Source organism: Amphichorda felina, assembly GCF_050947745.1.
Source record: "Amphichorda felina strain 45539 chromosome Unknown scaffold_4, whole genome shotgun sequence".
Classification (NCBI taxonomy): Eukaryota; Fungi; Ascomycota; class Sordariomycetes; order Hypocreales; family Bionectriaceae; genus Amphichorda; species Amphichorda felina.
In genome coordinates, this window is record NW_028145046.1 from 2,474,044 (window position 1) to 2,497,526 (window position 23,483).

A 23,483-nucleotide genomic window follows, 5' to 3' on the forward strand; every position below is an offset into this window, starting at 1 on the left:
AACGTCCAGCATCTGTAAGAAGACGTGCAGGTTGATTCGAGTATCGCGCAAGAGCAGCACCGCGTCCACTATCGATGGATGGCCCATGAAAACGATGCAAATTTGGGAGGCGTCCTGCCACGGCCCTGATCCAGCGCTGTGGAATCGTGGGTTGTGCACATATCCCTACCTCCGTACGAGTGCCAAATACGAGTAGTACCATCGTTGCAGAGCCGACCTTGGTGGGGGCTGTTCGTGACATCTCCGGACTCCTATCTAGCCTCGTTGCTTATCAGCGCCAGCCCAGTCGTTGATTCGTCGCCGGCATCGATTGTCATCTACTCTGTATTCCGCGCTTTGCCAGTCGATATGCACGCACCCACACTGGCAAAAGTTGCATCTCCTCGCTTTACTCTAAGACTGGCCTCCAGATTGGCCGTCATCCCCGAGAATGCTGATCTCCAGCCCCGGGGGCCGGGGAGATACGGCCTGGACGCCCCCAATTTCTTACTAGTACTACGTGTACATAATAATTCATATTGTCCAGAGATCTGGTCCGTTTCCCCTGTTAGATGCTCTTTCTATCCAGGTCAAGTTGTCATTGTCTATACATGTGCAGTCTTATAGTCGGTGGCACCACCACCATCTAATACACGTTTCACTCCAGCCTTAGGCCCAACGCAAGTCTATCAGTCCTTAAAGGGAGAGCAATATATTGCAGATAGAGATGCCGACCGCTATAGCATCCACCCAGCTTCCACCCACTCCCCCCTCTACGGCAAAGGCGTCGAGATCTGGGAGTGTCGACTCAGTCCGCGATCCTTTGCCTGAGCCCGGATCATCGCCCACAGAAGACATCCCCAAGAGTTATTCGTTACCTCCAAAATGGAGGGAAAAGAAAGTCCTTCCGGAAGACGTCAAGACACCAGACAGCCATGTCCCGCGAGACCCCCGTCTTATCCGCCTAACCGGAGTCCATCCTTTCAACGTTGAGCCGCCTCTCAGCGACTTGTACGATGAAGGATTTCTCACCAGCGAAGACCTCCACTATGTCCGCAACCACGGGCCTGTGCCAAAGTGCGAGGACGAGGATATGCTGAGCTGGGAGTTCACGGTGGGGGGCGTGGTCCAAAACCCCATCACCATGTCCGTCAGAGACCTCCTCGCCGACTACGACCAGGCCACATACCCAGTCACCCTCGTATGCGCGGGCAACCGTCGCAAGGAGCAGAACATGGTGAGGAAATCCAAGGGTTTCTCCTGGGGCGCTGCTGGTCTCTCCACGGCGCTCTGGACTGGTGTCCCCGTCGGGGAGTTGCTTGCCCGTGCCCGCCCCTTGAGAGGCGCGAGGTATGTCTGTTTTGAGGGCGCCGATAAGCTCCCGAATGGCTACTACGGTACATCCCTCAAGCTGAACTGGTGTATGGACCCCAATAAGGGCATACTGGTTGCACATAAGATGAATGGGGAGAAGCTCCATCCAGATCACGGGAAGCCAGTGCGCATCGTTGTTCCAGGCCAGATCGGAGGCCGTAGTGTCAAGTGGCTCAAGAGGATCATAGTCACCGCCGAGCCAAGCGACAATTGGTATCATATCTACGATAATCGCGTCCTTCCCACAATGGTCACGCCCGAGGCAAGTGCAGATATGCCCGATACCTGGAAGGATGAGAAATACGCCATTTATGACCTGAACGCGAACAGCGCCATCTGCTACCCAGCCCACGGCGAGGTTATCTCGCTATCTATGAAGGGATCGAGCTACAAAGTTCGTGGCTATGCCTACGGCGGGGGCGGAAAACGGATCACGAGAATGGAGTTAACTCTGGACAAGGGAAAGACATGGAGGCTAGCCAAGATACGGTACCCCGAGGATGATTACCGGCTAGCTCCCGATGGCGACATGTTGTATGGCGGTCGAGTCGACATGTGGTGGAGGGAGTCCTCTTTCTGCTGGTGTTTCTGGGACCTCGACATCGGTCTGGATGAGCTTTGCGAGGCCGGCGACATCATGGTCCGAGCCATGGATGAGAGCATGATGGTCCAGCCTCGTGATATGTACTGGAGCGTCCTCGGGATGATGAACAACCCCTGGTTCCGGGTCGTCATCCACAAAGAAACACACTCGCTCCGCTTCGAGCACCCGACACAACCTGCCCTGATGCCGGGTGGCTGGATGGATAGAGTCAAGAAGGCCGGCGGAGACCTCGCAAACGGCTTCTGGGGCGAGAGGATGGCTGGTAACCAAGACACGCCCACGGAACCCGAACCAGAGAAGGAGATCTGCATGACGAACCCTAAAGTAGAGTGCACAATCACGCTCGACGAGCTGAGGAAACACAGCGGTGAGACTGATCCATGGTTCGTTGTGAATGGGGAAGTGTACGATGGCACCCCCTTCCTGGAGGGACACCCCGGCGGTGCGGCATCCATAGCTGGGGCTGCTGGACAGGATGCTACGGAGGAGTTTGTGACTATCCGTGAGTGAGCCCCATCACTATTCTCTACCCAATTTATGTGAAAGTACTGATCTCGGGTACATCATAGATTCCGAAAATGCCAAGGCCATGATGCCCGAGTACCACATCGGTACACTCGACGAGGCTTCCCAGGCCGCCCTCGCCAGTGGCGGCACTGCCGAGGAGGAAAGTGACCCTTCGCGTCCCTTGTTCCTCCAACCCAAAACGTGGAGCAAGGCAATCCTTGAACAGAAGAACCGGGTGTCAGCAGACAGCTTCGTCTTTATCTTCAGACTCGATCACGAGCGCCAGCACATCGGTCTCCCGACAGGGCAACATCTCCTGCTACGTCTGCGCGACCCGGCCAGTCGCGAGGCCATCATCCGGCCCTACACACCTCTGTCGGAAGAAACAGATCAGGGCAAGCTCAGGATTCTCATCAAGGTCTACTACAATACGGCAGAGCGCAAGGGAGGTAGGATGACCCAGGCACTTGACTCTATACCCCTGGGTCACTTTGTCGATATCAAGGGCCCTGTAGGAAAGTTTGAGTACCTGGGGCGAGGACAGTGCAGCATCTCCGGAAGCCTCCGGCACATCCGTCGTTTTGTCATGGTGTGCGCGGGTTCTGGGATTACCCCTATATTCCAGGTGCTGCGCGCAGTGATGAAGGATGCTAAGGATCCGACCGAGTGTCTCGTCTTGGACGGTAACAGAGCCGAGCAGGACATTCTCTGCCGGACTGAGTTGGACGCCATGGTTAAAGCCAATGAGCGCAAATACCGGCTCCTGTACACTCTATCACAGCCGGGGCCGGATTGGAATGGGAGAAGGGGAAGGATGGATAAGTCACTGTTTGCCAGCGAGGTTGGGTCGCCTCGCAATGCAGAGGCTGGAGACGAGATGGTGCTCATCTGTGGACCAGAGGCCATGGAGAGAACCGTTAAGGAGGTGTTCCAGGAGATGGGCTGGAAAGAGAATGATCTCCTGTTTTTCTAGACCTCACGGGGCATCCATTTCTGACCAGGAGGGGGGAAAGGGAGGGGTTTGCCTGTTGGCAGTTTGACTCACATAACCCAGTATCAGTCTTCTCTGAAACCACCACGTCTGTCTCACATCTGAATTTGAACAATCTGGATTCAAGATATCTTTCTATGGGCGCTTTGTCTAATCAATGTTATCAATGTTCGCTTACCGGATTGGGGTAGTGCCACGCCGAAAGAGCGATGGCGATGTACAGCGTGACCAGAAGAAATCCCTCCAGGTAGTTGCTCTTTTGATCCTGGAGGAAACGCCCCACTGTCAAGATAGACAGGATAAGCATGACCAGGTTGAACATGTCAAAGTTGAGGTCCATCCCCTTCCCGAGGCCCCAGCCGACAACAACCGTCAGGGGCGCGTTGAAGAGGGCCGTCTGAAGGGTCGCGCCCAGGACGTGCGACAAGGCCAAGTTCATCTGGTTGTCCCAGGCTTCGTCAATGGCTGTGAGGTGCTCGGCAAACTTCTCGACCAGCGGGACCAAGATTAGGCCCATGAAGGGATCCGACACGCTCGAGACCTCGATGACATGGTGAATTTGGAGGACGAGGATGATGGCGATGAGCGTGACAAGCGCGACGGCAACGATCAAGGAGATGATGGACTCGGTCATGGTGAGCTTGGGCTTGTTGAGATCGCCGTGCCTGTCGGCGTCACGCTCCTCGTCCTGCTCGAAAATGGCGGTGTAGATGCCATGATGAGTCCGGGCCTGGAAGAACACAAAGATGGCATATGAAATCATGAGCAGCACAGATATGACACGGGAGATGTTCAACGTCTTGTAGGCGAGCTCCTCGTGGCTGAGCTCATAACCTGTCAGCCCTTGACCAAACACGGTCGGCACGGCCAACACGACACCGCTATATCTGTTGTCAGCAGGAAGACTCTTTGTTTCTTATTCTTAGAATTGCCACTCACGCTGTGAAGAGCAGGCCGTGGCCAGTCTCGCTGATGGCGCGACAGAACTTCTGCTCCACACGATGCACGCCTCCGACGAAGAAGCACATGCCGAGACAAAGCAGCATGGTGGCCAGTATGGAGCCAAGAATCGCAGCCTTGATGACTTCAAAATCACCTTTTGTAAGAAGCAGCATGAATAAGACAATCTCGACCACCGAACCGCAGCTAGGAAGCGGTCAGATTCGCCATGCCAACACCAGCCTGCGAGGTCCCAGTACTCACGTAATTTCTGTTAGGACGCCAATGACATGCGGCAGCTTTCGAGCCAGCTCCTGGCCGGCGAAACCAACAAGGTTGGCGCAGGGAACCATGGCAATGTACGAGAGGGTGAAGATGAGGATGTGACGGTCTTCGAGTGTGTCTAAACAGACCAGTTAGCACCAGTTCTATACCGACGGTCGGGACTCGGATCTTGAACCCACACCGGACTGCCAGAGCAGCGGGTACAAAAGGCCAGAGGATGTTGCAGAGGGTACTGGCTCTACTGGCCGACCGGAAGACGATGCGTAAAAAGTGCCAAGGGTGGAAACCCCGTCGCCCGCTCTCGCCCGCGGGATTGAGGCGGAACCTCTTCTCATTCATTTCCTTGTTCCGCTTATACTGGCCAAAGGTGGTAGGCGGCGGGAGAGAGCTCAGGCTGCGCGCACCACCGTTGCTGTTCACTGCCTCCAGCTGCCCTGGCAGCGAGTCGCTTGGCCGCGAGGGGGGTGAAGAGCTGGACATGGCGGTGGACAATTCTGAGGGCCTTGCGTCAAACGGAGAGACCTGCTGATGGATTTGAGGTCCTGGAGATGGTCCTTCGCAGCGACAGCCTAATACCGGGTATATACTCCAGAGACGAGGCCACCTATCAGGCTTCACGTCAACCAGATATTACTCGTAGTACTGATCGGAGCTTGAGAGGCGGACACATTCTACTATGTGCGAGTACGAGGTAGTAAGATTATTATTGCTCTGGGGACATTGTGGAACAGACCGTGGAAACTGGAAAGTGAGCAACCCGTGGATCAGGGGTGACCGGGGTCTAATGGCCCATGCTTCCATAATAGCCCTTGTTGGCGACCCGCGTAGCTCCTCCAATGTCTCACTGCCTCTATGGCCAAAATGCATCATGATTCGATTCATGCGGCACCCATTCAGGAATCCAGGCTGTCACTTGTCAGGGACCAGCCAAGCCAGCGCATCAATTCGCTCCCCTTCCCGCACCGTCATCATGCATGTTGAACTGCTGATCCCTGGTTGCTGCTTCATATCCCCAGGAACAAAACCCCCCCCCCCCCCCCCTTTTTTTCCTTTCCCCCAAAACGAACCATTTCTGACCATCCACGAGAAGCCTCTCGGGGTTTCAGAATTCACAGAATTCACATCGTAATTATGGCTCCACCCTTTTGCGGAAAATGGCATGCCAGCTGTAGCCTCCGACACGGCAGTGCCCCTGAATTCGGGGACTTTTGCATCAAGATCGGGCCTTTCAATTCGAAACCGATGTCAGCCAGCACATCCATCATACCTTAGTAACTATTCGTGCTTCGCACGTAGGTACTGGTAACAATCCGTGCCACTTCTCGGTAGGCGGCATGCCTCAACCCAGATGCATCTCACCTCGTTCAAAAATGATAATAATAATCTCCATCCCCAGACAGCCATGCATCATGCTATGGGGCGTCCCGAAAGTCGGCTTTGTTCAGTTCATCCGTATCGCCTCAAGGAGTCGACCGCTTCCCAAGTCCAGAATCCCTCTCGTAGCCCCCCCTAGACATGTCCTCGTCCCTGGGCTCCTCCTTGACTTGAGCCATACGAGCAACATTTGCGCCTCTAACAGGCACAGGTTGAGCTGCAACCACTGTCTCGATCCCAACAGGGTTATAGTCCTCTGGGCCCATAGGCAGCTCCTCAATGTCAATCTCCATATCCAGCAAGCTCTTGAGCACCACTTGGCATCCCGCCTTGCTCATGACCTCGTTGGACTCGTGGCATAGCTCCGAGCAGACACACTCAACACATCCTCTCTGGCAATGGCATTGCTCCACCCTCCTCAAAGCGTCTTTCAGCAGCTGATCTATGTGGTCAAAGGCCTTAGTGTTGATTCCCGAGCCCCCTGCCCCTCCCTTTGTGTCGTAAAACGTCAGCCGTGCCGGGCGCTTTCTCTGGGTTTCATTCTTCGCGAACTCCTTGAGCGCAACCTTGCACTCAGTCCGTACATCATCGGGCATGCTAATGACAAAGGTCGGCAGTAGGCTCATGATGGCATGCTCGGCAGCGTGGATCGCGGCAGCCGAGTGCAGCCTTCGCTCTTGGAGGATATCGAGCGCGCTCTTGGGCACATCCAACCACATCCCCTTGCTATATCGGATGACTGGCGGGTTATCAACCTGGACGGCATCAAGTACATGCCCTTTATTGTCAACCTTGAAGAAGCCAAAGACGTTTTGCTGGATCTTGATGGTCCCGTAGTACGCCATCGACTGCGAGTGGGAGATTCTGCGGATTGCCTCCGTCTCGGTAGGATCAATGTCTGTGAAATCTCGCTGAGTCGTTGTCCAGTCGACTTTGACCCTCTCGACCTTGGCCATGTGCTGATCGGGCAGGAAATCGCGAACCAGATACGTATTGCCTTGGTGGAGGAAGATGGCCCCATCATATATCGTGAATGTAGCCCTCGAAGCCTCCAATTCCTCCAAGACAATATTCCGTCTATTGGTGATATCCACTATAGCAAAATGGTCATCTTCTGTGTCCCGGATAGCCACAAACCGTGACGGAATCGGCCGGAATCGATCATGGCAGTGGTAGAAGCCCCTTTCATCCCCCAACAACCTTTCTCGGCAAATTTTGGGAAGATCCCCTCCAAAGTACTGAGTGTCTTCCTCTGGTTTGATCGGCATCTCATATGCGGCACATTGAATGTGGCCCTCGCGAACAAGCATGTTTTCCAGGTCCACTTGGAGCTCGCAGTTCGGTTTCGTGAATAGCTCGTCGGGATTTTGCATATAATGCTGGTCCGTAGGAAAGCAATCCCCGACTAGAATGGACAGAGAGTCTTTGTTTCGCCTCCCGGCACGGCCGCTTTGTTGCCTCAAGTTGGCAATCGTGTAGGGAAACCCCCAAGTCATTACACAGTCCAGGCTGCCAATGTCGATGCCCAACTCGAGAGCGGTTGTCGCAACAATACCCAGCAATTTCCCCTCGAACATCTCGGACTCGATTCTCCGCCGATCTGCTGCCGTGTATCCGCCTCGGTATCCCATAACAAGATTCACACACTCTGGCCGTCCCATGGACTCAAGCTCACCCTTAATAGCATTGACCAGCCTCTCACACTGGTGCCGCACCCTGCAGAATGCTATGATCCGCACCCCTCGCAGTATCAGGTCGCAAAACAACCGGGCACACTCGAGCTTGGTATTGCCACGCCCACTCGCAGGGTCTCCAGGGTCCTTATAAGGCGTGTTCCAACATAGGAATTCCTTTCGGCCTGACGGTGACCCATCATAGTCGATGAGTCGTACATTGTCAATGCCGAAGATTGTCTTGAAATGCTCCTTGGGATTTGCCACAGTGGCAGAGCACGAGATAAATTTGATCTTTCGGTTACCAACGGCCGCGCATATTCGTCTCAGCCTGCGCATGATAAAAGCGACATGAGACCCCAACTGCCCATTATAATAATGAATCTCGTCAACTAGCCAGATGTTAGAAGAACAGAATCCATCAACAGCTGGTCTCTGGACTCATTTCACTTGCCAACGACAAACTTCAAGTTCTTCAAAAACGACCTCCATCTCTCCTCTTGCGGGAGTATGGTTATGTGAAGCATATCAGGGTTAGTAAAGATGATTTTCGCTTGCTCCCGTATGGCACCACGCTCGCTCATTGGCGTGTCTCCGTCAAACGTCTCAACCATGACATCTTCCAATCTAGGCATATACGACATCAGCTCTTTCAAGCTGCGCTTCTGATCCTGTGCAAGAGCCTTAGTGGGAAAGATATACATGGCCCGCGAGTTGCAATCCTCCTCCAAGGAATGGATGATCGGCAGCTGATAGATGAGTGACTTGCCAGAGCTAGTTGACGTAGATACCACAACATTCTGGCCTTCCTGGAGGCCATTTAGTGCCTCCGCCTGATGCGCATAGAACTGCGTAATTCCCTTGGCATTGTAAAGAGCATTTACAAGATCCTGGCTCAGTAGAAAAGTGAGGTCCCCGTAGATTGGTTCTTGTGCCTCAAAGACTCGGTGGCCGTCCGGAACGACTTGGCCAGTGTACCAGGTACTGTCTTTAAGCTCTTGCACAATTTCGGGTATGCTCTTGCGCTCATGGGGAATATCTTCAGGGAGAGATGCAGGCGCTTGGGGCGGTCCATCCTCATTAACAGCGGGTACCGGGATGTATGGCTTGGTTCGTTCGGCCAGAGCCACGTCTGGATCAACACCATCCTCGACGCACTTGTTGACAAAAGTGTTGATGGCAGCGGAGAATTTCTGGTTGCGCCTTTCAATCAACTGCGTCATCTGTTTCTGACTGAAGACGGGCATCTTCAGCTCCTCCTCTTTCGATTTGCGGTTCGGCCGTGTAGGCTCGCCCGTTTTGCGGTCCTGGATCTGGCGTTTCAGATCGCCATCGATGAACTCAAAGTATAACACCTGTCTACCACTCAAGGCATTGCCTCGCGCATAATGTGTTTCGATGCTATCTTTGCCAGTCCAACCTCCAACGGAGGCGTCGAGGGCCGGAGCTTGCGACCGCGTAGGCTTGCCCGATTTGAACGTATCGTCTCGCTCAGAACCTTTCGCCTCAAGCTCAAGCATGAGCTCATCAACATATGAGAAATTGATCCCTTCGGGACGGAGCGCAACGACAGACGCCACTTCTTCCACGGTCAACGGTCTTTTGGTGTGGGACTCCACCGCCGATCGAATGGTGTCAAATGTCGTTGCCAGGTGTTTCCGAGTGCAGCAAAACGTGAAGACCAGATTCAAGGCTCTGTGAGTCTGCTCTAGAGACTTGAAATGCGGGGTCCACTCGATCAAGGCTTCGACGGCCTTGCTATTCTCCTTTGCATGGCTCGCTTTTTTAGCCTTGTTTCTGCTTCGACAACCCTTGGTCACAGGCTTCGCCACAGCGTCGATGCTCGGCTTTCCATCTGCCAGCGATGGTTCGGGTGTGAGTTCATCATCCTTTGAAGCCCTCTTGCGTTTGCCGGAGTTTGAATCTGTCACGGCCTTCGTGTAGGGACCTCCCTTAGAGGGAGGTGGAGGCATCATGAATTGAAAGTAGGCACCATTCCCACTTCATTTTCGGTGGACATCTGCCAGTTTTAAAGGGACTTTCTCCAGCGCCATAGATGTTGGCGGAGAAATGAAGTGTTCAGTCATGGAGAGCGTGGCAAACTGTGTGCGATTATGTTAAACTTCCAAGGTCACGGAACTGGCGCCAAGTCACGTGCGCCAAACCTCCAACTATGCCTTACGAACACTCCGTACTCGTTTTCGATATGAAAAATCCATAGCAGTCCTTGAGAGAACAAGCAGGTTAAGTGGGCACGTGGATATTACCATACCCTTTATAATGCGTTGGAGTTTCATGTTTAGCTCTCAAATCGTATCTCTACGGTATTTGACATTCGTGAGGCACCCTCCCCTTTTGACGCCATCCCAAGCCCTTGGAGTATACCTCGTATGCGCCTCTCACAATCGACCCATGGGAAAATCGCTCCTTCTCAACCTAAACAGCTCCGTGGCGGGTCTATGCTGGTATTCCATTGCTCAATCCTACATCCCTTATCAACAGACTGTGCGCAAAGCTTGCGGTTGGTGCGTTACTTCACACACACGTCCACAATACGCTCCAGTAACTCTACTTCAATCGTTCTCCCCTTCCGACGCATACGATGAATACCCTGATGAGACCCAAGGAGGGTTTTGGATTTCAGCCCCTTAGGCCACTATTAATATGTGAGTCCGTAACTCAATCCAGAGCTCTAGGGGATGCACCCTAGGCACTCTGGAGTTCTCTTTGGACGAGCCCTATCTCGTTCATGAAGCTCTTAGCATTCGCAGCAGTCATCTACTTCGGCGTTAGCAACTGTATCATTTAATGCAATGGGTCAATGATCTCACCCTGACGGTAATATTGACGGGCTTCGCTTCTTCTCCCTCAAAAGCAGTAAAAAGGATCCCAACTGACTTGAGCGATGCTTTTTCTTGGAACTTCGTGGCAGGGAATATGGCGGTATTGAGGATAACGCGATGTGTCTGATCCTGCCGCAAAATGAGCCGGGCCACTTTGTGCCCCTTGCCATTTCCCTCTTCTTCGTCCAGGTCGAACCCAGAAGCATCGAACGAGCCGGGGATAGGCGCCCCAGAATCGTCAAACTCGACACAGCTTTGGGGCACATTGATCTTCAACATGCCGCTTCCTCGCTCCTTCCAGCCTGTTTCTTTATCGAGGTAGAACACTTTCGCCCTTACCGACAGAATGGTGGCCTCGCCAGCTTCTCCATCGTTAACCTCAACTGCGACTCGTAAGTACACGCCCAAGCATAATTGCGGTTGTCCGTAGTCTCACCCTTTTGAAGCTTATGTTTCTTCTTGTCTTCTGACTCCTTCTCCGGTGATGCAGCTCGCTCCTCATCTTGCTGGCTGTCGTTATCCCCCTCCTCTTCGTCTTCATTACTCTCAGCATCGCTATCGGGGGCACCAAATGGCTTGGCCCGCTTTTCGCTTCCAAGAGACCTGCTACCTGGGGCAGCAAAACTTCCCAGCATCGGCCCGGATGTTACTGACCCGAAGCCACCTCCTCCAAGTGTACTTCCGAAACCATTAGTCCCGGAAGCAAGTCCAGCGAAAGGCGATGCACCACCTCCACCTCCAAACGTCAATTTAGGGGCCTCGGCAGGTTTGTTATTCGACGAGATCGGTGGCGAGGCAAAAGAGGTCAAGGACGGTGCGCCAGCTGATCCAAAAGGGCTGACGCCAGATCCGCCCAAAGAGGCAAAGGGCGAGGAAGAACTTGTGGCCAGCTTGCCGAAGCCCGAGGCAGAAAAGGCACTCGACGACGTCAAGGGTTGCTTCTTCTCTGCTGATTTTTGGGTCTCTGCTTCAGCAGGTTTCTGGAGGTAGGGGTCAGACATGAATAATCTTGAGCTGGGACCAGCCAAGGAAACACCTACTGTGCCATTTTCCGCCGAGTCCCCATCACGGTGCCGTTTCTTCTCCGGTTCTAATCGGGACGCCCGGTCCTTAGCCGAGTCTGTAGACGTTGTGCTCTTAGCATCGTTATTATCGGTCTCCTTGTCTCCATCTAGCTGGTCGTGGGCGCGCTTCTTCTTAGGTGATAAGATTTGGTCCTTAGGCTCCGGCACGTCAGCGGGCGGCGTCGTTGGGCGCGCTGTCTGGTCGTCGTCGGTAGAGGCGGTAATGTCGGGAACATGATCTGATATTGTGGATTGCTTCAGCTCTCGACGTGCGGCTCTCGTCTCGGCATCTTCTTTGTTCCCCAGCAGGGCCGGATCGTTTTTTGGGCTGCTATCGTTGGGCGCGTTGTCTGCCATGGCGATCGCTATCGTCTGTGGAGGGGGAGGGGAGACTTTTGGAGGGGAGAACGCCGGAGAGATGTTGACTGGGTACCTCCGCAGAGGTGAACAAACTCAGCTGTCAGCAGGTCACCCAGGTGAAGATACAAAATATCGGCCAAGAGGTAAGAAGAAGATGTGAGAAACGGGAAAGAGTTGTTATCCGCGCCAGTAGTCAATGGCGACGGCGGCGCGTTTGGACTCGAGGTCTGTGCCGTGTGAGAACGAAGAGGTCAGATCCGCGACCGACAGCACAACTGGTCCCAATTTAGGTGGTTGTCGTCCAATCAAACCCCAGCAAGCCTTCTGAACCCGGCACTTCAGTAAAAATGAGTACGAGTATCCGTACGTACTATCCGTAATAGTACCACCATCTATTTAAGATTTGTACAACAGCTCAACACTTAACAACCATGCTTTGAATCCAGGTAGTAAGAGCGCCTGCAAATTACCACAATATTAGGCAAGCACACGAGTGCTCTGGACTCAGATTAAGATCTTCGCCCTAATGCAGGAAGATAGACACGGAGAAACAAGTTTGCACAGCGTCCCAATCCTCTGCGCGGACAGTGCGTTGCAATTTGCACTTCTCTGCCGAATGCATAATACTCGTACTACTACTTACGACTACACGGGCAAATAATTTGCACCTCTCCGAGTTTGGTCTCGAAATAAATTTGCTTATTGAAATATTGGTACTCCTTCTTTCTTCCAAGCCGTCCAAATGGCACCATCGTCGCCTAGAAATACACATGAAAGCAACTTATCAGTCACCCGTTATTCTCGGTACATATCCTCAAAACCCCGGGGATTTATGCCCCGTACCAGTCTTCGCCTAGCTGATAAAGCATAGGCACCCCAAGCCCATATAAAATATGAAGAGAGGGTAGATGGCAATGCCCACCCTGTTCTTGACAACCCCGCTCCCACCAAGAATGCTGACTCCAGCGGCCAGCGACCAAGAGATCAACACAAGATAGACAGGTATCCTTGCAATCCAGTGAAGCCCCAGCGCGGACATAAGAGCGGCAATGACCAGGGGAAACAAGGTGTATCCGATGATGCAGACACTCTGCGCAAATGAGCTAACAAAGGACATTAGCCGGCCATCATGCTGGCGATAGCCAGTGGAGGACTCACATGTTACCACCCAGCAGCTTGATCTGCAGAGTTACGAGGGCCTCTCCCAGCCAGATCATAGCAAAGACCCCGCTGAATACTTCATCTTTCTGCTCAGCGTGCGGCATACTAAGGAGCAGGCTGAGGAGGAGACAGAAAATAAGAGGGCCCCAAAGATCCCAGTCACGCAGTCCAGGTGTCATGTTGCTCTGGAGAAGTGCTTCCGAATCCATCACCCGGCTAGCCAAACCAGTGAGTTCCTCTCTTGTACCTGTAATTCCTGCACCTCGGATGTTCGTGTACGCGCCTCGAAGTCCTGAATCCGAGTCGAACATAGTACCCCCCAGGAGGTACTTGGGGTAGAGAACCTCGCGTAGCTTCGCCCAGACGGCCAGCAGGTCGCGGCGCAGCGTCTCCCACACCGTCTCATCTATCGTATTCTGCGGGGCTCTGCGGTCTTCGCCAGGGATCCGAGAGGTCAAATAGCCTTCGTTAAGGGGGCGTGAGGACGATCCAGAACCAATATTGCCAGACAAGGGTTGACGGGAGGATTGAGGCGCCAGAGGGTCGTCAAAATCGTTGACGTCCGCTATCACTATATCAGCCTATAATCATTACAAACCCGTATTGCTGAAAGCCGTCCACTTACCATCATCGGGGTCGATCAGATCATCGTCGTCGAGGGGAGGGTTGGCGTAGTCGCCCCTAGAGCTTGATGTGGCCATCGTACGGGGACTAGCGCGACCTAGCCAAACTCGAGATTATGTTGCCAAAACTATCTTCTGCTGTGCTTATCGTCTCAACGATCATTCAGTTTTGGCTAAACGTTGGCAGGCGTTGCGCAAAACGATGCGGGTTGGATGGCGGCAGCTGACGTATCTTCGCCCTCTCAATCCGTCCACGTTTCCAGAATGGGTGGCCCAAGCTCTCTCACTCGTGCCAGGGCCTCAGGGGCAGTCCGTACAAATTTTTCAGCACTGTATGTTCGCACAGTCCAAACAACCCCACGTTGGATGGTACCTCGCCTAAAAATGCTTAACTCTCTTTGCAGAAGGACCTATGACGTTGCATAGTACCTAGGTGCCTACTAGCACCTTAATCGGCTTTCACTGATATATAATGGTATATTTGTAGCGATCAAATTTCCTTTACGCAGCAGGTGTTCTTTGAGTATGATGTAATCCGGGCACAATATATACTACTGCTAATAGTACTCAGCTGCGCCCATTTCAAGAATACCTTAGGTACAGTGTAGGGAACTCAAACTGATCCTAACAGGCCTGAATCCCCAAGTACCTAGAAGGTCAAAATCTCCAGTGCACCGCACCACGGGCATATAGTTCCCACATTGCCTTCCCTTTGTTTCTTGGGCCATTCCAGTACCCATCTACAAAGGTTGGGATACGTATATGCCTCAGGCTCTCTTGTCTTTTGCGCTTTCCTCTACGAAGTCGAAAGTTGACATTAGGTTTCTGAGTGCTACTCAAGACAGTCTTACTGAAGACTACCATCAGGGTTAGAACGTACGAGTAGCGGTGTCCGTGGTTGGCAGAAGTGTGTCCCGTTTCTTCACCCATGCAGCAATCGTGGAGGTATCTTCCAGTACGCCTGGGCGTCCCTGAGCGATGGCGCCCGGATCTCTCGATGTTGGGTCATCCAAATCAGCACCTCCTGCTTCTTCCTCTTCGAATATGATCGCTCGATTCGAGATACTGGCAAGGATTTGGACTTGGCGCTCAGTGCGCGCTGAGCATACGGCTTCGGCTTTGGACCAGGCTTTTTAGGATTCTGATCGCTGGCCGAGACACACCGTAGACCGGGGCCATCCCGAAGTTCGGACGCAAAAACACCACAAGAAAGGGCTATAAGGCGCGAGGCTGAATCGCGAAGGGTAACATGGATGATTAACGCGTCAAAATGCGCGTGTGAAGGAAGTCCAGGTTGTTTTGAGCTAAAACCCCCTCGCCTTCGAACACCTAACGTGCGAAGTATAGGTGTGTGGCACTGTGAGTTCAATGCCTGCCCTCGAGATTGACAAGCCCAAGGTGGGAAGTTCACAATGGCTTCAAACGCGACCCAAGTATTCGTGCGGACGACGCGACAACAACCCAAAGGCTCATCGAAACTCACGAGCTCTCCTTCTGTCGATCATACTAGAGCTCTCAACAAACCAACAAGCTTAGGAACATTTGATATTGAGTGAAACGTCCGTGGCGGTTCCTCGGTGGCTACTTCAGCAAAAGGTCACCAGCTCTCCACCATCAGATTGTCGACGCACCCTAATAGAAAGTCCAGCCATTTCATCCCATCAGCTATTTTACGACAAAGCCTAGTGTGCCAGCAACGGATTGTCCAAAGCGCGTCACTGCTTCACAGCTCTACCCGCTCGCGTACCCAAGCATCCATGATTTAGGCATGACCGTCGGAGGATATAAAATAGATGGAAGCATGAGATATCCGCAGCCCACCAACGAAACCGCCTTTGAGCTCCCCCAAAGCGCCATAACCTGGAGCTTGGAGGTAAACTCGCCGTCATTAGTTGCCCGTTGACCCGCATCCAGCTGCTGACACAACACCCAAGGACGACTCCAAGCTCCTAGATAACGGCGACACAGTATCAGGTATGGTGCTCCCTGTTTCATCCCAAGTGCCTTGGCCAGTAAAATTTCTAAAAGTAATCCAGAGTTCTTCGCGGTCAAGTTTTGCCCCTACCAACCTCTGAACGCGGATCCCGTCTTCGCTGCTGTCAGTAAGAAACACGTAAGTTGCAACCCGCCTAACATCCTCTAATCCACGCTCATTCCCCGACCCCAGGTTGTCGTGTGCAAAATATCACAGAAGTCCGAGCCTGATGGGATCTTCAAGACTCTGAGGCTCATCAGGGACAACGATGTAGGTCCGATTATACACATATAGATGCAAGGATTCTTGAATCTCATATCTTTTTACTATGCAGCCAGATGCCACCAACTGTTGCTGTACATGGACTCGCAGCTCAGAAACCGGGCCACCTTACCTATGCGTAGGAGGTGTCGATGGCGTTGTCAAGATATACGATGTAATCCGCGGTGAGCTAGTTGGTGTAAGTTTCCAACCAACCCCATGGGTTTTCCCTCCCAATCGTTCCCAGTGCTAATTTTGCCTTGCAGAGCTTTGCCGGTCATGGGGGGGTCAGTTTATTTGCCATTATACTAAGCTAAGCTTGAAGTCACCGCTCATGCTCAGCGACAGGGAATCAACGACTTGTCAACATCCCCTTCGAACCCGTCCATAATCGCATCATCCTCAGATGACACGACAGTACGCCTTTGGAGTCTCGATCCCTCTCATGAAGAGCAGCCTTGCCTTTGCATTCTCGCTGGCGAAGGCCACATTGCCGAGGTTCTCAGTGCAGTATGAGCATTGGTGTGACCCGTCTCGCTAACTCCACACTTAACTAACTCACACGGGGCAGAGCTTTCATGACAATGGCAGATATGTTGTCTCTGGAGGGCACGATCATCGTATAAATCTTGTAGGATCTACTCCAAAGTTACCAACTCCTTCAAGACGAATTCTGATGCGATCTTCCAGTGGACTCTACCCGACTTTCCAAAAACTCACATTGATTCCCCCATTCAAATCCACTATCCTCACTTCTCAACGTCAGCGGTCCATGGGGGCATTGTTGATTGGTAAGAGTTAACAAAGCGTATATTTTCCCTGCCGCATCACCTACTAACTCGCATGAAGCGTGGCCTTCTATGGCGACCAAATATTGTCTAAAGCCAACCGGGACAATGTGATTATCCTCTGGGAGATATTGGGCTTCTCCTCGAAGGATCCGCCCCCGCCCCACGATATTGCCCCCCTTCCTCACATTCCCCAGCCAAATGATTACGGCGCGAGCCAGTTCACCCGCTCGGCGTTCGTGCCGACAGTGTCGCCACAATGCCAACTCCAGTACGATCGGAGGATTCAATTCCATACCCCCAAATGCGACGAGTACTTCTTCCTTCGGTTCGAGCTGCACTTCCAGCCAGGCCAGCACCCCATATTAACATTTTGCAATCGAACCGGCGAGATCTTCTTCTGGGATCTGGAGAGAGTAAAGGCATATGACGACGTGATGAGCGCGCTGAGGGACCCAGACCGGGACAGGATCAAGCCGGTTCGTCTTCCGAACTGGCTAGGGCGCCTTAAACCAGTCGGCAATGACAAGTCTCGCATGGGAAGTGTCGGTAGAGGGTCGCAAGCCGGGAGCCAGACGCCCGAGGTTGAGGACAGGAGGAATGTGTACGACATTGGTGACTTGAATCCGAAAGACGTGGCGGAGTGGGATTCCAAGTACAATGTCCGTAGCAGAGATCATGCTCTGGAGCCGCACCACAAAATCGAAGTGCGGTCCAAGGCGCGCATACCTTTTCTCGGGCGGCAAGCGGCGTGGAGCCCTGGGGGTGAGTGGTGCATAGTTGCTGGAAGTGGAAATGTAGTTCACATGTTGCGGCGATGGGGGAAGACTTGACTTAGTCCCATCAATATGACCAGGTTTTGACAGCCGACAATTTCCGTTCGACCTGCGCCAGCTTATCCCTGTCTGATAGGGAGAGATGAGAAAATAGGCCCTGCTGGCGAGTCGAGCTCCTCATCTCCAACACCCAAAAATACCACAGCGGTTCGATCCAGGTGCCCGCCCAGTTCAAGGACCTTTTCCAAGGACACCCTCGCTGTTTCCTGCTCATTGTGCCTTCGCACTTGGCCCTCTTGCTCTGCAAGTTCTGATGCAGGCGCAACCGGTACGACGAGATCTGCGAGATATAATGAAGCCGTTGCACGTAACTTTAAGAAGTTGTGACTTTTTGGGAAGGGTTGGATGTGCGCGACGTTGTCCATCCTGCTTGAAATATCCCTCATCGCCCCAAGCGTCTTCTTGCGCACTTCGTCTTTGAGCTCGCTTAGCCTTGCCTCCCGGCGTTCCTGGGGGATACCCAACATTTCGTCGTCATCCCCCACGGTACCGTCCATATCTTCGTCCCAGTCCTGTGATTCCCCCTCTAGGCGACTGAGTGCAATGACATGCTCCGCGTGGGCATTGTAGATCTCGCAGCTGAGCATTGCAAGCCAGAAGTCCAGGGCGGATATCTTCTGGGGCATCCTGTAGTCGTAGGGGTACTGCTGGATCAGCGTCTCAAAGTACGCCTTAACCTTATTCATGTTGGCAGCATGGCCCCATCTAGCCGGGATCGTAGGTTTATTCCCTTTTGTATCGTCAGCGCCTCCTCGGACGGTTTCAGAGACAGACTCCTCGCCATGACGCATTAGTATCTCTGCTCCAATAGCCCAAAGCCCGTGGTGGCGGATATCAATGGGTTTCCCGTGCGGCTGAATCTGAAGTATGAGACCGTACGCCCGAGCTGCTTTTGAAACGCCACCCTGGTCCAGAAACTGGTGTATCGACTGCAGCAGAACAGAGAGCTGGCGCTCACGGAGAGTCACGGATCTCAGTTTGTGCTCGGATCCCTGGTGAGGAGTCTCCTGTTCGACCTCCGACTCGGACTCCATAGTACGGCCAGCCAGACCATAGTTAAGGCCGCGATGAGGAAAATCGGATATTTTCAGTGATGGGTCTTCATCTGTGTCGTTGAGCCCTGCAATGGAAAATTGGAGGAGTTGTCCCGGCGACCGGCTGAAAGGATTGATGCTGTCGGGCGGGAGATGAGATGGGCGTGAAGAATCAACTACCGTAGTCTCGGGCGAAAGGCGCTTTCGCTTGTTTGGCTTGTCCTGTTTCCTCCCACCATTTCGGTATGCTTTGGGAGCTTGTGTTGTGATCAGGTCCATGTTCCACACAGACGTGTTTGGTGGAAGAGATGCAGAAGTGAAAGTACTAGTAGGTGAGCTGCCTATCTAGATACAAAAACTTTACACACCACGTTCATCAGGTAACTAACCGATACAGCAACCAACTAACAATTAGCCAGTCATTCTATACCATCCCAAAGAAAAAGACTTCCAAGCAAAGCAAACAATGATCACGACGACGGCAAATGCTGGAACAAATCCACACTTCATTACTCTAGCTCTGGTCTAGGGTAGTGCGACCAGCCGTATCCCGAGGGGGTCACGAGACTGGACTGTGACCGTCTATGGCATCCGAAGATCCCAGACACCAACAAAGAGGGTACAGGAGCATGGCTTCTGCTGGACATGGTGAAAATTTACCGCATTCGGGGATTTCATGGGAACCAGCGGATAAGATGGACTCAGAGAAAAATGCCTTTCATCACTCTATAGGATCTCCTAGCCTCTAAGGTGGAAATATACAGAGGCGCCCCCATCTACTTTACACATATGGCCCATTGCACGTAGCCACATCACATGGAAGTGCGCTCGAAGTATGTCCACTGACCCTCAGGGGCTTTATCCTCCAGATCCTCCCAGCTACAAAGAATCAGCACGATGATGGCGGGGCGGGTCGGCGAGATTGTACTTACACCTTGCTCTTCTCCATTGTGTCAACTAGCTGCAGCTCGCCCTCGGCGACCTGGATGACCTCCTCAATGAGACCGGCGCCAATCTTCTGCTCAATGTCGTGGACCCTTCACACGCCAGATTAGCAACCCTCATGACCAAACCGTTGGTTCCCGAAATGTGAACTCACTGATCGGCCGTCAGCTGCGGCTCATCTTCCCATTCAATCTGCTCGTGATTCTCCAGGGGTTTGCGCTCAGCCCAGACCACCTGGTTCTTCCTCTCTGCCAGGGTCCGGATGCCCTCAGGCTCGGGTCCTTCATTCTCCTCGCCATCCCACTCCTCCTCACGAACATCCTTGGGCTCGTGCCTCGTGCCAACAATAAAGACTCGGTTGCCGAGCTTAACCGTTCGGGCCTCGCTGCCGTCGATGCGGCCGCTGTTAACGCGGAAGTGCTCGGTATCCTTGCCGACCAGCGCCTTGGCCTTGGTTGCCCACTCGTCGTATCCCGGCGGGACCACAGATTCAACAATGCTCATGCGGTGCTTGGTCACGGCTTCGACTGATTGGCGGTACACTGATGACTCGGGCATTGATTGGAGCTTGTTCAGGGTCGTGCCATAGAGGTAGAGGAGGGTCGATCGGGGCGTGGAGTGCGTCCAGAGCCCGGTGAGGCCGGTTGGAGTACCGGCCTCAAGGTACCGCGCAAGCAGACGGGTAGTCGGCCGCATGCTGGCGAGTCCAATTGGTTCGTGGTGTTGAGGTGCTTCACGTTAGAAGGGTTTCCGGAGAATTGACCTCATGGGCAATCTAGATTGGACCTCCTGGGATTGGACCGATTATATCACGTGATATGTCATGTGACCACTGGCCCGTACTACGAATCTGGGCCGGGGGAAGCTCTGTGACTCGTAATCAATCGATTAAGATCCGTCAAGATAGTAAATATGTTAGAAGTATGGGAATGGGACAGTAGACGCATGATTTAACCACATGGTAGTGCGTTATCTAACAGTTCTAAAGACCGAGGCCCGATTTCGGATAGATCACTCGTGCATCCAGTGGCTCTCAAAGCAAGTCAATTGAATTCGAGGCGGCGACATTAGTCACAACCAGCCCGCTGAGGACCTTCCAACGCGCTGCATATTTATTCGACTTAAATAAGGAAACAAGGTGATGAAAAATAGCTACTGCACATGGGGTTGAGCATCGATCGAGCACCGCTCGAGACCTTCTAAGAAGGCAGAATTGTAGCATGTGGGGTCGAGTTACTCCCTTCTACTAGGAGGCCTCCTCGCGGCTCTTTCGGTAGCTGGCCTAGCAGGGCAAAATGTCAAACCCTATCATTCAAGGTGCATATGCGGAGGCATGACCTACTTCTTGTTCGGTCTGCAGGCCCTCAATGACGGGGGCGAGCTCAGAAAGGACCTCGTAGGCCTTCTTATGGTACTCAATTTGGGCCGAGATCAGCTCGGACAGGTTGCGCAGAGGCTCGGGAGAGTCAAGAACCTTTGATGGTTAGTATATGGGGTGAGCAAAAGCGTTCTGAGGCACTTACATTCTTCATGACACCGACGGCCTCCTCTGTCTGGGTGACGAACTCATCCTCGGCCTTCTCAATCTCCTCCTGAGCTTCAGGGCTGAGCTCCTGCTCCTCACTAGGCTGCCCTCCCTGAGCACCCTGACCAAGCTTGAAGGTGGTACCCTTGGCGTGGGCCTTGACAGCATCCAGAGATAGCCTGGACTTCTCAACATTCTTGCGGGCGCGGGTAGCGAAGTTGAGATTGGTGTTCAGTGTAGTGTTCCAGCCAGCGAGGAAGCGGCTCTGGATCTGGGAGTCCTGTGCGAGGCGGGCCTCACCAACGCGCTCCGATGCGAGAGCATATTTCTCCAGACCCGTGGCTAGGGGATCCTCGCCGGCTCCCGTATGGTTTTGGTGTAGCATCTGGCTGCTTGCTAAGCTGGCACGGGCAATGGCATGGCTGAAGGTCTTGGGCTGCGGTTTGGCAGTCGGGGGAGCTACAAGAGCTGCCTGGGCTTCGGCGGGCGATGTTGCGGATGATAGGAGATGGACCTTTTCGCTGACGGTGCGGCCGAGGTCCTGAAAGGTCTCCTTGATGTTAGGGGGGTAGTCGTAGGCCTCGTTCGAATATTGCGAGCTTTTAGAGGGTATTCGTCAGCTATATCGCGCCGTCGGAATGATAGGCCCGGGCTGCCCTGTTTCTGTACGACTTACGTCACAGCAAGCATCTTCTGGTGAGCCTGCTTAAGGGCGTCCACACGCTTCTCGAGATCGATGTAATCGGGAGGTAGCTGAGTCTGTGGTGCGCTCAGTGTTAGTCGCTGCGAGGGATGGGCAAAGCTGTAGGGATTGCGAGGCAAGGCAGACCACCTTATCATCGGCCTGACCAAATTGCTCCTTCGTGTACTGGAAGGTACGCGACGCGAAGGGAGTAATCTGGGCCCCCAAATCGCTGAAACAAGGCCATTAGCATGGAGTACTGGGCGAGTCGACGGTCGCTATTGAGTTGCGACTAGGTCTAGAGATACTCACGAGAGGTTCTTGCCGAAGCTCTTGAAATCCACGTTGAAATCCATGGTGGGCGGTAATGTTCGGTTAGGTCAGGTTGAAACTGGAATGTCGACGCTGAGTGTCGACGCTGAAGAATGAGAGTTGTAGGCAGAAAGTTGACAGCTTGATGTGGAGGTTCTTTATTAGGGGATGTACCTCAATGGTAGGCAATCAGTTGTGTCAGCTGGCCGGCCGTTGATATGGGAACGCAGTGGCAAGGGAGTAGTCCAATTGGAGGGTCTGTTCTGCTGCATGTGGGACTGATAGTCTGATACTGGCTTCCTGCCAGGGGCGGGAGCCACTGGCCATGCAACCTCACTGCGTGGGCACTGGGCAGTTTCACTGCATTCACGTGTGCTAACTACGAGTACCTAAGTACCTAAGTAGTACGAGTACTAGTAGCTAGTACCTGGGTACATGTGAGCGGGTTGGTCCCAGAAACGGCTTAATTACGACGGTGGTTGCTGCATGTAGATCATCTCTTGGATATGTACTACGTATGAAGTACCTACGGCTATGCGGAGAGCTACTCCAACATCCCAAAATGTCCATTCCACTTGATTACTAGTGATTATAATTGTATCCGCACCGTCCGCTGTCTGGAGTTGGTTCTCACTCAAGCCTGGCTGTTCCGTACCTACTAGCAGCTTAAGGAAAGCCGCTCAACAACTCTTAGGGCCCGTCCTCAGACCCCCAACGATACTACAAATACGTAAGCACTTCTCAGTGGCCGCCTTCACCTCCAAGATGGAGCATTCCGAGTTTGTCGGGGCCCTCAAAGAGCCGCGAAACATCCGGTACTAATATAATAATTCGACTGCGCGAGCTATGAAGTCATCCGCACGCTGCGGCTCACCATATATACAATCCACCGAGCCCCCTTTCAGCTCATATCTTAATCTACGACGTTCTTTTTATCTGACCAGGAGGGTTCGACATTCCGACAAACAGACTCGTAGTCTCGCATTGTCGGGTGTCGAGTGTCCAATCCCAAAGTGGTCCAAAACATGGTCCAGTTGCTGTTGTCCAGTTTGCTGGTCCCTACAGACCGTTCAAAATACCACTTGTTAACGGGATTGTCTTTGCGGCTCCTCCAGCAAACACCATCGGGGAAGCAGTCGCCCACCATGGCGTTGAAGACTATGTCTGCCACGCCACCACTCCCCTGGCGGCTTTTCAAGACTGCAAACTTGTCTAGGTAAGGGACAAGACGACCCTGCTCATATGCAGTCTGCTGGTCAAGCCCCTGTGGTTGTTCCCAAGTCAGGATGGCCCCTCCTTCATACTCTCCAGCTATGATGATGCCGGCCAGGTTCTCGTTGACTCGATT

At 53.1% G+C, this 23,483-nt stretch overlaps 10 protein-coding genes across 10 annotated transcripts; 2 read left to right on the forward strand and 8 right to left on the reverse strand.

Moving 5' to 3' along the window:
- Positions 1–706: 706 nt before the first annotated feature.
- Positions 707–3,437, forward strand: ACO1O0_004557 (uncharacterized protein; the record flags this gene model as incomplete). The annotated part of the gene is made up of 2 exons (XM_083193996.1): positions 707–2,459; positions 2,527–3,437. The coding sequence occupies 2 exons, from the start codon at positions 707–709 to the stop codon at positions 3,435–3,437; spliced, it is 2,664 nt and encodes an 887-aa protein (XP_083050944.1).
- Positions 3,438–3,618: 181 nt separating this feature from the next.
- ACO1O0_004558 (Sodium/calcium exchanger protein-domain-containing protein) lies at positions 3,619–5,159 on the reverse strand (the record flags this gene model as incomplete). Its single annotated transcript, XM_083193997.1, has 4 exons — positions 3,619–4,336; positions 4,395–4,601; positions 4,659–4,797; positions 4,859–5,159. The coding sequence occupies 4 exons, from the start codon at positions 5,157–5,159 to the stop codon at positions 3,619–3,621; spliced, it is 1,365 nt and encodes a 454-aa protein (XP_083050945.1).
- Positions 5,160–6,139: 980 nt separating this feature from the next.
- On the reverse strand, positions 6,140–8,065 carry HRQ1_1 (ATP-dependent 3'-5' DNA helicase; the record flags this gene model as incomplete). The annotated part of the gene is made up of 1 exon (XM_083193998.1): positions 6,140–8,065. The coding sequence occupies one exon, from the start codon at positions 8,063–8,065 to the stop codon at positions 6,140–6,142; it is 1,926 nt and encodes a 641-aa protein (XP_083050946.1).
- A 107-nt stretch (positions 8,066–8,172) lies between these two features.
- Positions 8,173–9,699, reverse strand: HRQ1_2 (ATP-dependent 3'-5' DNA helicase; the record flags this gene model as incomplete). Its single annotated transcript, XM_083193999.1, has 1 exon — positions 8,173–9,699. The coding sequence occupies one exon, from the start codon at positions 9,697–9,699 to the stop codon at positions 8,173–8,175; it is 1,527 nt and encodes a 508-aa protein (XP_083050947.1).
- A 733-nt stretch (positions 9,700–10,432) lies between these two features.
- On the reverse strand, positions 10,433–11,990 carry ACO1O0_004561 (uncharacterized protein; the record flags this gene model as incomplete). Its single annotated transcript, XM_083194000.1, has 4 exons — positions 10,433–10,504; positions 10,558–10,952; positions 11,006–11,549; positions 11,610–11,990. 4 exons carry the CDS (start codon positions 11,988–11,990, stop codon positions 10,433–10,435), a joined length of 1,392 nt encoding a protein of 463 aa, XP_083050948.1.
- Positions 11,991–13,147: 1,157 nt separating this feature from the next.
- Positions 13,148–13,855, reverse strand: ACO1O0_004562 (uncharacterized protein; the record flags this gene model as incomplete). Its single annotated transcript, XM_083194001.1, has 2 exons — positions 13,148–13,719; positions 13,780–13,855. The coding sequence occupies 2 exons, from the start codon at positions 13,853–13,855 to the stop codon at positions 13,148–13,150; spliced, it is 648 nt and encodes a 215-aa protein (XP_083050949.1).
- Positions 13,856–15,578: 1,723 nt separating this feature from the next.
- ACO1O0_004563 (WD40-repeat-containing domain protein) lies at positions 15,579–17,639 on the forward strand (the record flags this gene model as incomplete). The annotated part of the gene is made up of 7 exons (XM_083194002.1): positions 15,579–15,650; positions 15,712–15,751; positions 15,814–15,890; positions 15,945–16,022; positions 16,420–16,523; positions 16,863–17,566; positions 17,629–17,639. 7 exons carry the CDS (start codon positions 15,579–15,581, stop codon positions 17,637–17,639), a joined length of 1,086 nt encoding a protein of 361 aa, XP_083050950.1.
- A 57-nt stretch (positions 17,640–17,696) lies between these two features.
- Positions 17,697–18,671, reverse strand: ACO1O0_004564 (uncharacterized protein; the record flags this gene model as incomplete). Its single annotated transcript, XM_083194003.1, has 1 exon — positions 17,697–18,671. One exon carries the CDS (start codon positions 18,669–18,671, stop codon positions 17,697–17,699), a length of 975 nt encoding a protein of 324 aa, XP_083050951.1.
- An 812-nt stretch (positions 18,672–19,483) lies between these two features.
- Positions 19,484–20,312, reverse strand: ACO1O0_004565 (ETC complex I subunit conserved region-domain-containing protein; the record flags this gene model as incomplete). Its single annotated transcript, XM_083194004.1, has 3 exons — positions 19,484–19,550; positions 19,604–19,708; positions 19,771–20,312. The coding sequence occupies 3 exons, from the start codon at positions 20,310–20,312 to the stop codon at positions 19,484–19,486; spliced, it is 714 nt and encodes a 237-aa protein (XP_083050952.1).
- Positions 20,313–20,862: 550 nt separating this feature from the next.
- On the reverse strand, positions 20,863–22,179 carry GVP36 (BAR domain-containing family protein; the record flags this gene model as incomplete). Its single annotated transcript, XM_083194005.1, has 5 exons — positions 20,863–20,898; positions 20,959–21,090; positions 21,140–21,740; positions 21,818–21,943; positions 22,136–22,179. The coding sequence occupies 5 exons, from the start codon at positions 22,177–22,179 to the stop codon at positions 20,863–20,865; spliced, it is 939 nt and encodes a 312-aa protein (XP_083050953.1).
- Between the last annotated feature and the right edge of the window lie 1,304 nt (positions 22,180–23,483).